General features: G+C 42.9%; 1 protein-coding gene across 3 annotated transcripts in view; it reads right to left on the bottom strand.

Annotated features, from left to right (window-relative positions):
* Positions 1–13,234, bottom strand: part of CAPN3 (calpain 3) — a 36,515-nt gene that overhangs the window by 19,477 nt on the left and 3,804 nt on the right. For all 3 annotated transcript variants that reach the window (XR_011141482.1, XM_068945988.1, XM_068945989.1), the window contains exons 2-6: positions 6,946–7,015; positions 4,662–4,780; positions 3,650–3,783; positions 3,097–3,265; positions 2,322–2,462 (exon numbers count right to left, since the gene is read on the bottom strand). Coding sequence is in view for 2 of the 3 variants with exons in the window: in XM_068945988.1 (XP_068802089.1) it covers positions 2,322–2,462; positions 3,097–3,265; positions 3,650–3,783; positions 4,662–4,780; positions 6,946–7,015 (633 nt within the window). In the remaining variant the exon portion in view is untranslated. The remainder of the gene's footprint in view (positions 1–2,321; positions 2,463–3,096; positions 3,266–3,649; positions 3,784–4,661; positions 4,781–6,945; positions 7,016–13,234) is intronic.

The raw sequence follows: 13,234 nt of genomic DNA, 5'->3' as shown, positions 1-13,234 counted from the left end.
AATGGGAAAGGACACTTTATGATTTTACTTTTTCCTTTTGTGCATTTTACTGCCTTTTGCACTTAGAACACACTAGTATATAGCCTGCTTACTCAAAATAACTAAATCTTCTATTAGTAGGAATGTTCAGTCCTTGCTGGGATAGTACATTCTTGTGTTGCTCAATAATAATATTCTCTTGCATGTTAACTAGAAACGTCACAACTGATCAACACCTAATAGGCTTCTTTTAACTTTATATACTGCTGTTATCTTGTCATAACAGCATTAAAACACTATTTCATATACCGTTCTTACTAATTTATGCTAAGTAAGTTTGTAATTCCCTTCCTGTGGGGATGTGCATTTTATTCCATAACTTGCTAGAATCTTTTTTCTTCCCCTTGCCTCCCCTCTTCCAACGGATATTCAGGAAGGGAGTAGCTTTCCTCAGCAATCTGTTACTTGGTTATAAATACCATTCATTACCAGGATAGCAAATGTATTTCATGTATTTTTATTTACAAGTCTGAGAATAACATTTAGCTGGGAGATAAAGAATTGAGAGCAAGATAGTAGTTGTATACAGTCCCCTATGCATACAGGGGAAATCGCTGAGGAAAGTGGGAAGGGAAAGCCCCGCTTCACTAAATGTCCGTGGATGATTTATGAAACTTTCCTTCCTCCATTATGTCACCGAGAAACAACTGCAAAGCCCTGCCAGTAACTCCTCAATCCATCTTTGACACATCTGAGGGCGTGCGAGAGCCAGGGCTGGAAAAGGAGAATTAGTAAGGTCGCACAGCTACGGTCTCAGCTTGAACAGGGAGGGATTGCATCCAAATATTTGTTGGCTGTCACAGTTTTTTTTCTATTATTTCCCCTCTGCTCTTATTTCCTTTTTCTTGCTTCTGTTCCTATACTTTTTCTCCTTATAACTTCACATCTGTTTGCTTTTTTCTTCATTTCTTCTCATGTTGTCATCTTCATTACTTATGAGAATCCCTTCTTCTCTTTTCTGTTTAAGAATTGCATTAATTTCTCCTGCTGCTGGTATCCTAGGCCACTTTTCTGAAGTGCTTCTGAAGTCTGCACTATCTGCCTCTTTTTATCAAAAGTTGGGACTTTTTCTGGTAACGGCTCTGGGCTGTAATAATAAACAGCAAAAGGGGTGTAACTGGAGCAGCAACTATAAAAAGAATTTTGCGACCTTCTATGAGTAGGCAGTCACTGGGGAGGAAATTACCCCCCAAAGCACGGGTGATTTGGACAGTCATGCTTGCAAAACAAGAGAGTCATACTTTGCTTTCCCAAAGAATTACACCATTTTGGTCTTTTAGAAAGACTAAACATGGACGTTAAAAGAGGAAAATTAGCTATTTCTGCTGCAAATGCAGAAGATGGTTTGCACAACCAAAAGTTTTAGATGGTGTAATTTCTTTTTTCTCTGTAAAGGGAGAGAAGTAATTTTCTGTCACTGAAAGGTGGGTCTCTAAAGGGCATAGTATGATAGTTGTCTGACAGTGAGAGGGAGAGGACAACACGTCTCTCTGCAGATCTAGAAGTTTCCCCAAATGGGATTTTTCTTTAATTGTTCCAATATCCCTTTCAGTTTTTCTAGATACTTCTACACGCTGAAATTTCTTTGTATGTTATAGGATGTAATCCTATCTATATTTTTCCCTTTTCCTTGCTTTGCATTTTAAATAAAGATCTTATTAATCAATAATCTTAAAGGATCTCTTTGTCTTTCTCTATGTATTCCCCTACTTTAAGTCCATCTGAAGACCGGACTCCCCTCCGTTTGCGCAGAGCTCCGTAATACTCTGGATATCAAAGTAAGTTCTCCACGAGCTCTTGTGAATAATGGAGTGAGGGCCATAAAGAGCTGCTTTCCCCTGCTCCCTTTGGGATCTTGTTCCCTTCTAGTATTTTAACTTTCTCCCGCTTTCCATCCTCCTCAAAAAGGGAATTGTTAAAAGCCGCTAATCATTTCCTGTTCCCAAATACAATAAAAATATGCCACTTCAGCATGTTTGTTTTTTGGTTTCCACTTCTATTGTACAGATAAGGTCTAGAAATCATAAACCTGTGCCACAGGCCAAAAGCCCTTTGCCTTGGTATTAATGAAGCCCTCTAGATGAGTGTACCAGTCACTGTGCTTGAAAAGACTGAGATCCTGTAACGCATGCATCAGATAGCAGCCAAAATAACAGATCTTTAGTGTTAGGATAATTCAGTGAAGTGAAATAAGGATTTAAAAACATAGGTGATGTTTCTCTAACTGCTCTCGCCAGAGGTAGAAATGCTTTGAAGTCAATTGCTTCTTGAGACATACGAACCCAGGCTGGCCTTTCGTCCATCCCCTGGTAGTCTATAGTGGATTGAGTCATCTGTGCGTTTTCTAGATTCTTCACCATTCGAGCAATCAGTTCCCCAATGTCACTTCGAGGAGCTGATCCATAGGAAAAGCCTAAGTTATCCTGGTACAGAGAATGGGAAAACGTATAGTGCAGAGAGAGAGAGAAGAGAAATAATACGAGAAAGATTAGAGTGGCGAAAGATAGCCAAGATAATTTCTATTCTCCCTCCTTACATGCTAGATGGTCCACACTTATCTACAGTAGTCAATAGCACTGGTTGTTCTGGTACCTTTACTGCAACTTCATACTTTGTATGGGTGTTGAGACTACTTTCACTTTTGAATAAAGTATAAATGGAGATATTCTATGTCCATGCTGGGAACCAAAGGGTTAACTTTCTAAGCATTTACATACTACAAGCATCTTTGACCTGAAGATCTGGGTGTTAACAGAGTTGCAGCACCATGGTACTAAATTTTACTGGGTGAGGCCACTGAAAGGAGTGTGCTGGTTTTGCTGATCATACCCCTTCTCCGCACCCTCGTGCTCAGCTTCTGCTAATTTCCCTTGTGGTGCTTGCTGTTTACTAGTGAGGGATTTCCACTGAAGATTCCCCCATCTCCTAGAAATGGACATTTGCTATGTGAGCTAAACCAAGGAGTTCCAAAAGGTTACGTATATTGGATTGCTAATGGAGAGGTTTGTCTCCTTTGCCAATTGCTATGGCTCACATGCAGAGTTCATGCGGACTCACGTCAATGGAGCTGGCCATGAGGGATCCTCTGGCAATTGCATGTTTCATAATTTTATAGGTATCTTTAGGGGCATCTTTTATCTCATAGAACTCTGTCACTCCTCCTGTGAAGTCCTCCATGGCCTCTGTGGTGTTGCCTCCTTTCAAAGCTTCATAGGACCCATGGAGTCTTGGAAAGAGAAAGGACAATTAAAATTACCGTGTGTATGTATAATACACACAAGGGCATGCACACGTGTCTTGTGTATACACACACATACTGAAAAAAATCTGTGTTTGGTAGCCTTACAATTTAAAGTTTTAGAACATGCTGCCTGCACAAATTAAAAAAAATAAAAAACAGAGATGTTAGAATCAAGTGTAGATCTCTGAGTAGTAAATTAAACTAGAAAACGTGCTTTGCCCCATACCCAATTCTAAGGCCCTACCATCTGTGGAAAGGGGTGCTTGTACTAAGAGCCTCTTACAGTGCACGTGCAGGGCTTATACATAGAGTTTTGATCACTTCCCCAAATACAGCCTCAGCCTGGGGCGGTCTAGTGGGTTTTTTTACTTTGCGTAGGCCTTTTCCAGAAGAGCGCTCCAGAACTCGTTGCGCTGGGAGGACTTGGTGAAGACCAGCTGGTTGTTGTACGTGGGTAGGCAGTCGTCGATGACAACGTCCACCCAGTCTCCGTAGCGCCAGAACTGGGTAAAGGCAAACAGAAAAACCTCCTGGTTCATTTGAGGCGGGGAGGGGGCAGCCTGGTTTATAAGCCAGGCTGAGAGAGGAACCAAAAACTAAATAAATAAATCCAGAAACTGTCTTAATCTGTTGAAACTTTGAAACCCTTTTCTGCCCTTCCAGCCAGCCTCGCGCTGGCAGAAGTTGCAGCCCCTTGTTCAGTGGGCGTTAGCCGTTTATGAGGTCTAACATCCTGGGAGCTTCTGGGCACAAATTTTAAGCGCGTTGCCGCTTCCCAGATGCCCGGTCCCCCGGGGCAGCTACGGACTCAGCCTCCCGGCCTGCCTTATACTCCTTCCTGCCTCTTTTTTGTGTCAGGCATTGCTTTGCCTTGAGGGGCGGCGAGGTGGCAGTCGGGAGGGAGGCAGCTGGCCTGGACGCCCCCAGGCAGTGCTCCCTGCCCGGCCATCGAGGGCCCCTCCAGGGTGTCATGGGAAACGCGGCGGCAGGCAGTGAATCCTTTCTGAATAACCAATTCTCCAATGACTTCTCTTTGACAGAGACCAGCTGCCCACGGGCCTAAAAATAGGTGCTCTTGCTAACTGCCAGCGCGGGGCTGCGAGGAGGCAGCCCCAGGCACCTGCCGCTGCCCCTCACGCCCGGGCCGCTGCTGCCTGCGGCGCCTCGCTGGTGGGCTCGGGCTCCCGCGTCGCCCGCCTGCGCGGGCTGGCCCACCCGCGACTCCCCGCTGAAGGGTCCAGTGGGAGAGGACTCGAGACCTCTTCCTCTTCCCTGCTGCCGCTTAACACTTTCGAAGGGTGGAGAAGGCAAAGGGGGCTCAGCTCTCTGCTGGGCAAACAGTCACATCTGCTTCCGCGTAGATGGAGGGGGGGGGACTCACCTGGAAGTGAAAGATGCCAGCGTAGTTTTGTATAAAGGACTGGTCGTGAGGTATGACTCTACAGAGGAGTTTTTTATTCAGGGTTAGGCAAGCGATGGCTGCCAGGAACCAGCAGTCACCTGCAAATGAGCAGAAGAGGCAGGCAAAATGAAGGGACAGAGGGAAGATCTGAGATACTGCCAAGTTCAGAAGAGCGTGCCGTGGCTTATCAGTAAAGGGCTGAACTCAACGTGTTCTGCATCATTTTAGCATATGTATAGCGCTCTGTTTATTTGCGCTGTGGAAACGCGCCTCGGTGCCATTCATGGCTTGGTGTGCACTTATTGAACAGGTGAGCCTTGTCCCAGAAGTTTGGGAAGTCTAAGCTGATAGAGCTCATGCTGTCTTAGCTTGCTCAGAAAACACTGTATTAATTTATAAATGCACGGATTTTTAATCTGCTTCTGTTGTAAGCAGAAGGTTACCTTGCTGGCCTCCTTCAGTCTGTGCTGGCTCTAGGGATCTGTATTCTCACAGGAGAGCCATCCCCAAAAATATTTATCTGAGGCCAGAACGTTCCCTGTGTTCAGAGAGAGCCTGAGATCTGGCGAGTGCCGCTGGCTGCGGTAAGATTTCCCTGCCCCACGTGAACTCCTCGCTGACTTGCCAAGTTAGTTTTCCTTCCAAGCTTAGGACAAACAATCCTGCCGAGAGAGGACCCTCTCTTAGATGGAGCTGAGGCATTTTCATTTTTGGCTCTCAAGATAACCCATTGTTCAAATCTTAATTCTGCGGGGCCTCTTTCTTGCTTCCTTTTTTGATGCATTTTCTTCTCTCTGAATCTGTGTCTGCACCATTCTACACCACTGTCCCTTTTAGCTCTCTTCAGTTTCATCTTTGTACTCTTGCTACGTTTGCTGCCTCTGTGAGAGCTCTGGGAAAGCACAGCTCAGTTAAAGCCTCCTAGTGCCTGCTGTAAGAGAAGTTATAGGGTAAGCTTGTCTAAACAGACTGTGTGAATTAGTGGGGTGAAAGAATTACACGCAGTAGTAAAAACTAAACTTGATTGTAAGGAATTGTAAAATAAATTCATAAAAATAAGTGGTGGGTTGTTAAAATGTATGGAAATACATATATGCATGCATGTTGGAAAACCAACTCTATGTATGCGTCCTAAGTTACCTATTTCCCCTTAGGAAGGATCCGGGGTCCACTGTGAACAGGAGTTTTCATAAACTGTCCAGTGTTCAGCAGTAGTTAAAAAGATAAAGAGACTGCTCAGAGTAGTTGGGAAAGGAATGGAAGAAAAAGGAGAGAATATAACGTGCATGTAAATTCATTTTTGTCCACACCTTGGAAACTGATATTCTGGTCACCTTGAAAAGAAAGGGAAGTTTAAAAAAAGAAAAAAAAAGCAATAGGAAGGTGATGAGGACCATCTCAAGCATAGAACAACTTCTAAATGAAAAGATTAAAATAGATCAAGACATCAGCTTAGAAAAAAAGGCATAGGAGAAGTTAAAAAAAAAAGATGAAAGACATGGCAAATGTTTGAATGGGGAGTGACTCTGCAAAGCAGTGCAGGTAAGTGCCACGTGGACAGCTGTTGCAAAGGCATCACTTGTACCTAAGTAGTGGTCCTCTCTCTATATATGTATTTATATATATATAGATTATTTAGATTATATATATTTATAGTGGTGTGTGTGTGTGTGTGTGTGTATGTATGTGTATATATATATATACACACACACACACATATATATATATATATATAAAAGTGTCTTTGAGCAGCTGAGCTTAAGTCTTCAGTACAGGGATTGTCCTTGAGTACAAGTCTACAAGCTGAGTACTTAGCTGGAGGCCTCCAGATACTCCTCTACAGAAATAACAAGACTAAATACCTGAAAAAATACAACAGTAGTAGATCAATTTTTTTTTCTCTCACTCAAATAACTGCTTTTCTTTATCTCTTATTCTCATCTTAACTTATTCAGTTCTTCCTCAAAGCCTGAGAGAAAGGCCACGTCTTGCCAAATGATGCTTTGCAACATGCTCATGCTACTAGTTCCTGAAAAGCAAAACATGCTGCAAAGCATCTTTCTCTCAGAGTTCTTCCCTAGATTGCTACAAGACAGATACCAATGACTTTCTATAGCAAAGGAACTGGTAGATGTGTAGTGGTAACGGATGAGACAGAGGATTTCAAAAATCATCTTGGAAGCAAAAGAAAATTAAGTAAGAGCTAAGTGATGATGTAGATTAAAAAAAAAAAAGGCGTGGGGGAGAAGTGAGAATTTCATACCTAATTCTCCTTGGCAGATATCTGTTCTGTTGGCTCCACCAATAATAAATCGTGGATTCTCACAGATTTCCTGCAAAACACACAAATAGATGTTTGCCACAGAAATAAAAGCTGTTTTAGGACAATGTTTTCCTATAGCACAATTTGTGGGTATCAAAATCTCTTGCAGTGTTTTTAGCTGCAAAACTTCAATACAGAAATGTTTTGAAATCTGGATGTTCTAGACATTAGGGAGAACACTCTCCACATCTCCAGAAAGTCTAACAGCTAGCCTGGGGGGCTCCTTCTGTATCAGCTGCAAGTATATGGTGCAAACACATCACAATGAGGAGAAGAGGGAAAAGATGTTTTTGCATATGAGGAAAAGTAAACATTGAAGGAGAGGGGAAAGTAGGGGACTAGATTTAATTCTTTAAAAATGGACTGCAGGTCCAACTTGCAACCGCTAAAACGCAAAGGTATTAATAGGGCTGAGGAGTGTATTTCATTACCCCAGTAATAATCTTTCTTGAAATCTGCCCAGAATCAGATCTTTGATTCTTGGGAATAATCAAATGTTGGTTAAGAGATTTGTTCTTTGCCTCTTGTTGCAGTATTTAACTGCCGGTGCTACATTCAGAAATGTAATACAGCCATCATCTGTCTCTGAGGACAGGAAGCTCTTCTGCCCTGCATTTAGGGCAGCTATTAGTTTTTTAGTACTTATGCTTGTGCAGAATGGGCACAAGATAAATAATTAAATGGTTTCTATGTATTAGGGTCAGATCCAGCTGAGCTGTAAAGGAAGGAGGGGGTTGTGGAATAATGCACTGACTACAGTCAGGTTGTCTTACCCCTTTCTCAATAATCTGGGAGTGAAATGGAGGTTAAATCAGATGCCCCTTGCTCTATTGTTTGAAAAACAGCTTCTGTCCATGTATGAAAGTGCTTCAAGGGATTGTTGTAGGGAAGGAAGGACTATGCATGAACTATCAGCAAATGGAAGTGGGACTACAGCAGGGTTTACACAGCACCTTTTCCAAATTAATTGCAACCATTTGTCTACCATATGAGACAAAAAACTACAGGATGTATGAAAGCCATCAGAAGAAGTAGGTGCAGCCTCTCCTACACCTCAGCATTGAGTTCCATGAATGTACTGGATGAGGAGAAGAAGAAACAACCACCTTTACTGGCAACCCCCATCCAAGCCTGGCAGAGAAAAAAAAGCCCCTGCTTTTTCCTATCCCTCATGGGAAAAGGGCCAAACGCTCAAACAGCTGGTATGGGGAAAAAAGGGAAAGCACCTAACTTTTGGACGCATCTCTTGTGAGGGTAAGAAAAGAAAGATATTGCAACCTGAGGACCAATTTTCTGAGCAGCTGCAAACGTGAGGAAGAAGACAAAATGTAGCCCCAGAACCCAATTTCCTGGAGTGGGAAGGAGAAAGAGAGAACAACGGACAATTACTTGAGAGAGCTGAATAATTGGCAGTATGAGCAGCTGACACTGCCTCTGCAGTCTAAAGCTTTTTTCCCATGTCATCAAGGTAGCCTTGGATTTTCCCAGACTTGTGTTTCAGGTCTAATTGTTTCACTTGGCTTAAGCCCACTTTTTGTTCCTTCACAGTAATCAGCAGAGCCTTTACTTTGATGTAACTATTAGTCATGCAGCCAGAGACAGACCCACTTCCGGCTCCCTGCAGCAGTACCTTATTCTCCCCGTGGAAGGGAACAGGTGGGATTGTCCTGTTATTTCAGGCCTTAGTCAGCTGTCGTGGGGTTCAGGTCTGTCAGGGCAGCTGTGTGAGATGCCTTTGTGCTTTTCTCCACCCACTTGCTTTGAAAATACTTTTCCTGGCATTCCTATGGTGCCTTTTGAAAACTAGCTGTGAGATACCATGTTTTTGGATTGTGTTTTCTCCTCTAACAATATATTTTAGCTTGATCAATGTGTCAACTTCTAACAGTATATTTTAGCTTGATCCTGCTCCTGTTGAAATAAAAAGTTCTTGAACTCAGCATGCTGTATTTTAGATGAAGGTAGTTAGATGTCTAAGTGCTTCCAAATACTAAATGTGTATTGATAATTGTTCCCCAGTGCAATTTCATGTATCATCTACTCCTTTGCTTTAGAGAATAGTCTGTAAAGGAACACAAAGGAGGAATTGTACAATTGTCATATAGATTGATCTAGGTATGACATAAATGCTTTCCTTGCGTTTCTTTACGGTGGCTAGATGCAGATAGTACATGGTAGAAATGCTTTTAATATTGCATTACTCTTGTCATCTCCAGCTGTGCTAGTTCTGTTGAGTACAGCCAAGGTTACAGCCAAAGGTTTCAAGGTCTTGTAAAGCTGATCAGAAATAGTCAGCAGAAAAGACAACCTGGTCTTTAAGATGGAAATGGCAGTTTAAACCTTCAGATCTTCTAGGTTGAGCAAGAGGTTGTTCTCTCTCTCGTAGATAAAGTTATCACTGAGCACCCCAATAGGCTGCACTATGTTGTAATGATTCATCTAGAAAGTGTGTCCTCTGAGTTGAATGCCTCAGACTGCTCTAGTACAGAGTTTTCATCCATTGGGTTGATTCAGTTTAGATTAGAAATTCATTACAAACAGAGTGAATGTTATAGCCACAGAGATAAGGAATCCTAGGAAAAACTCATCAACAGTGCACATTGCTTTCTGGATGGAGCGTACTTATGTAACATTTGGAAGAGAGCAGTGGAAAACGCAAAGGCAGTATGCAATTAAAAATGACATTTGATTTTTATATTTTTATTAGTTTTTCTTTATCAGAAAAAAAAAAAACCTGTAGTCAGCTCATTCTGTTGCAGCAAAAGGCATTCATTCCTTTAAAAACTGCTGTTAATGATCTGGCATTCGAAGTACATTCTCTAAACTGAGCCCATCAAGTAGAGGAAGTGTCTTCCTTGGCCTGCCTAAGAATATCTATAGGCCTTCTCCCCTGGCCTCTCACTATCTGTATCTTGTTTGCTATTAAATGGATCTGATAAGCACTGTGGACCTTCACGGCGGAGCTCACCATTGCTGGATACCAAGATGGTTTGAAAGTTCCAGAGTTGGATTCCTCTCATCTGAAAGCCATCTCTTCATGGCACTAAATGCTGTCTTTGCTTTGCTTTGCCTGAAGCAGCGCATCCTTCGTGATAACTAAATTCAAAATGTTTTGCATCTTCTACCTGTGCAGCAGATGATCTGACTGCTTCATTTTCATTCTAAGCAACATCTTCCAGGCTGCTAACCTGATTTGATTTGCATTCGCTATGAAAAGAAATTTCCTCCTGCTGATTTGCTTGGTTATGGAGAAGATCACCATAGGGAAGTCATTAAATCTGATGGGTAATGCTGTGACCTCCTGACTGTGAGCAATGAGAATGACAATGGAGCATTTAAAAGGACAGTATCACAGCAGAGCCTTCCCATTAATCTCTTAGTGCCATTACCTCCAAACAAGACTGCAGCAGGACCTCTCATTACTCTGTACTGTGTTATGCTAAAGTCCTTTTCTCATATCTGAATGTTGATGGGAAGCGATGTTCCTTTTAAACAGGAACTGTTAGTAATCTCATTTTTCAACAGGAAAACTGCATATTCAGTAGGAAAATTGCCTCCCTGTGGCTTAATTCAATGTACTGTAAAAGGCTGTTTCAAATCTCCTTGTCATCACCACCAGGTGATAAACCGTAACGTAAAACTTGGCAAGCTTGTTATGAGAGGTGTTAACGATACCATTCCCTTAGCATCTTCCGTTTGTGCTGAGCTGGAGGGCAGGTCCCTCTGTGCACCCATGGCCTATTTGGCAGCAGTACAAGCTCTGTGGTGCTGATGGTGCACCATCATTTATATTGTTCCCTTAGTGCCTTCATAATGTGTGCTGATGTATGGCATAACAGACAGTATATTATCTTGCCCTGTGACACTCTGTACGCTCAGTTGTTGAGCACCAGGGATCCCAACCTCCCTGCGTGCTCTAGAAATCTCTAACAAACAAAGGAAGTGTCTGGAAAGTGTAAAATCTGATTGTGTCTGTGACAACTTGGCATATTCTGTGATCACTGTGGCAAGCGCTAGAATTTTGAATAAGGATGCTGAATATTTCTTCTCCATTGCTGTTTACTGAGACAAGCAGATGTGGATTGAAGTGAGGGCAGGAAATCGGGAGTCTGTAAGCTCTGAGTTTTTGCTCTGTAACTAGTTTGCTGTGAAATCTTAGTAATCTATTTATATGTATGGTGCTTCTTGCATATGAGGCATGCAAATACTCCAGAGTCTTATAAAGCTAAGCTCAAAAAGAGCTCTAGGAAAACAGAAGTGCATGGTAAATGGGCCTCTGTTTTAATGAACAAAGTAATTATGTGCTAACTACAGATAGTGCAGTAATTTTCTTCAGGTATATTGGACCTTACTTTCTCTTTCCTGAAGCAGTTTCCATGCATTTGGGACATTTCTGGTTTCTTTGGGTGTCACCTGGACATGCAGAGGGACTTTTACCTGGCTGCAGCAGGCTGTTGGGAATTCCCCAGTCAGTGAGAACTGTCAGTTGCTGTCTAGTCTGTGGATCCAGGGCTGTTCTCGTGCTCCTGGCTCCACATGGTTTGGTGGGTTGGGAGATGGAGTCGAGCTCTGCTCCCACAGGAAGCATAGGTGTGGGAGGCTGAGGCTGTCAGAAAGCTCAGTGCAGTCTTTTGCCGAGTTGGACGTAACCTGGTTCAGGAGAGAATGGGCCTTCTGAGCTTCTCTTATCTTCTATGTGTTGGTGGATGTTTTAATGCTATGCAATAACTGAGAGGGATTTAATTTTCCTGCTATTTTGAACAGAAACACTGGATGGATCCTGCAGTCTTTACTCAGGAAAACTTTCACAGATGTCACTTAGCTTTTGCCTGAATTGAATATTACATAGTCTGCTCCGTGCATTCATGGCATGGCGTGAGACAGCCGGGTAGAATTACAGTTCTCTTTACCACCCCTCTGATGAGGTTTACAGCTGCCCTGCATGGCAGGCTGTCCTAACGGTAATGCACAAGACCAGTCCTTGTGCCCTCAGCACTGACCAATCATTTTGGGAGGCGGTGGCAGAGGATCTGATCTCAGGGTAGCAGCAAAGTTAAGAGCCCGCAGGGCCAGACGCATGAGAGCAAGGGATAACTCTGAGGCTGTGACACCGGACACCTGTCCTCGTTTCAGTAACGTATTTCACAGGGAGCTCAGTGCTGCAAGAGCACCGAGGAAAAGCTTGAGCCACAGCTGAGTCGTTGCCCATGTGCGTGGGGAGCGCCTGGGCTCCTCTGCAGCCCACGTGCTGGAGGGGGAGTTGCCCCCGGCTCGGCTGGCCGGGTGGCTCAGAGTGGGGCACTTTCATTGTTGGCAGCTGATCTGCTCTGGGGCCTGGGTGACTCCCCAGTGCAAATGCAGACTAACAGCCTTTTGGTATGTTAGGACAGGATGCTGAAATCTACAGCTAAGAAGCGCTATTCAGAACATCACAGTGATCAATGCTTGGTTACAGTGTTTGCAAAGGGCAGCCACGTGCTGCTGTCAGATTAGCTGTGTGATTCCTCTGATAATACCTGGAACTTCTGGAAAAGCTTTTGTTCAACAGCGCCATGTGAATTCTTGTCATAACAAATAATGACCATTTAAGGCTAGCAGTAATTTTTCATATATTTTATATTCTCATATATTAATCTGATGGGGTGGGGGGGAAGCTGGGATACAAATTGGTAAAGTGACATGACCCAGGTGACTTGGCAAGCCAGAGGCAGTCAGGAAAAGAGTGCATGTTCCCTAGCTCTCGGTTTTAACCAAGAGATTTTACTTCACATTGTGCATTTGTTTATTTGCTGTTTCCGGGGCTATCTGATATATATCATATACCAGAAATCAGGGAAAGGATCTAGCAAGAAGTCAGTATTAGGTATTTTCTCAGGATTTCTGAACTATCTGGTATTTTGTTTTCTTTTACAATACATTCTCAAATTTGACTCAATTCAAGTTTGATTTGAATTTCAGACTGATTTAGAATGACCACTTTGTAGGACTATAGTTTACAAACTAGCTGCACTTTTTGCAATGGCAATTTTGGGGCAATTTATTAAGAACAGAAGCTGTCTATATCTTTATAGACTATTATGAAATACGGCCTGTGCAGTAGAATCTTGATGTTTGGTGCGTCAGTGATTGCTTTCATCTCTTAGCAAAATACCCTTTTAGTCCAGTATTACTGCCTCATATTCACCTCACTTTATGGTGTTCTGTAACATGGCTATTGAGTCTATTCCTG

This window comes from Struthio camelus, chromosome 5 (genome assembly GCF_040807025.1).
Source record: "Struthio camelus isolate bStrCam1 chromosome 5, bStrCam1.hap1, whole genome shotgun sequence".
In the NCBI taxonomy this organism is placed as follows: domain Eukaryota; kingdom Metazoa; phylum Chordata; class Aves; order Struthioniformes; family Struthionidae; genus Struthio; species Struthio camelus.
Note: the sequence above shows the minus strand (reverse complement) of the source record. Positions and strands in the feature narration are given on the sequence as shown.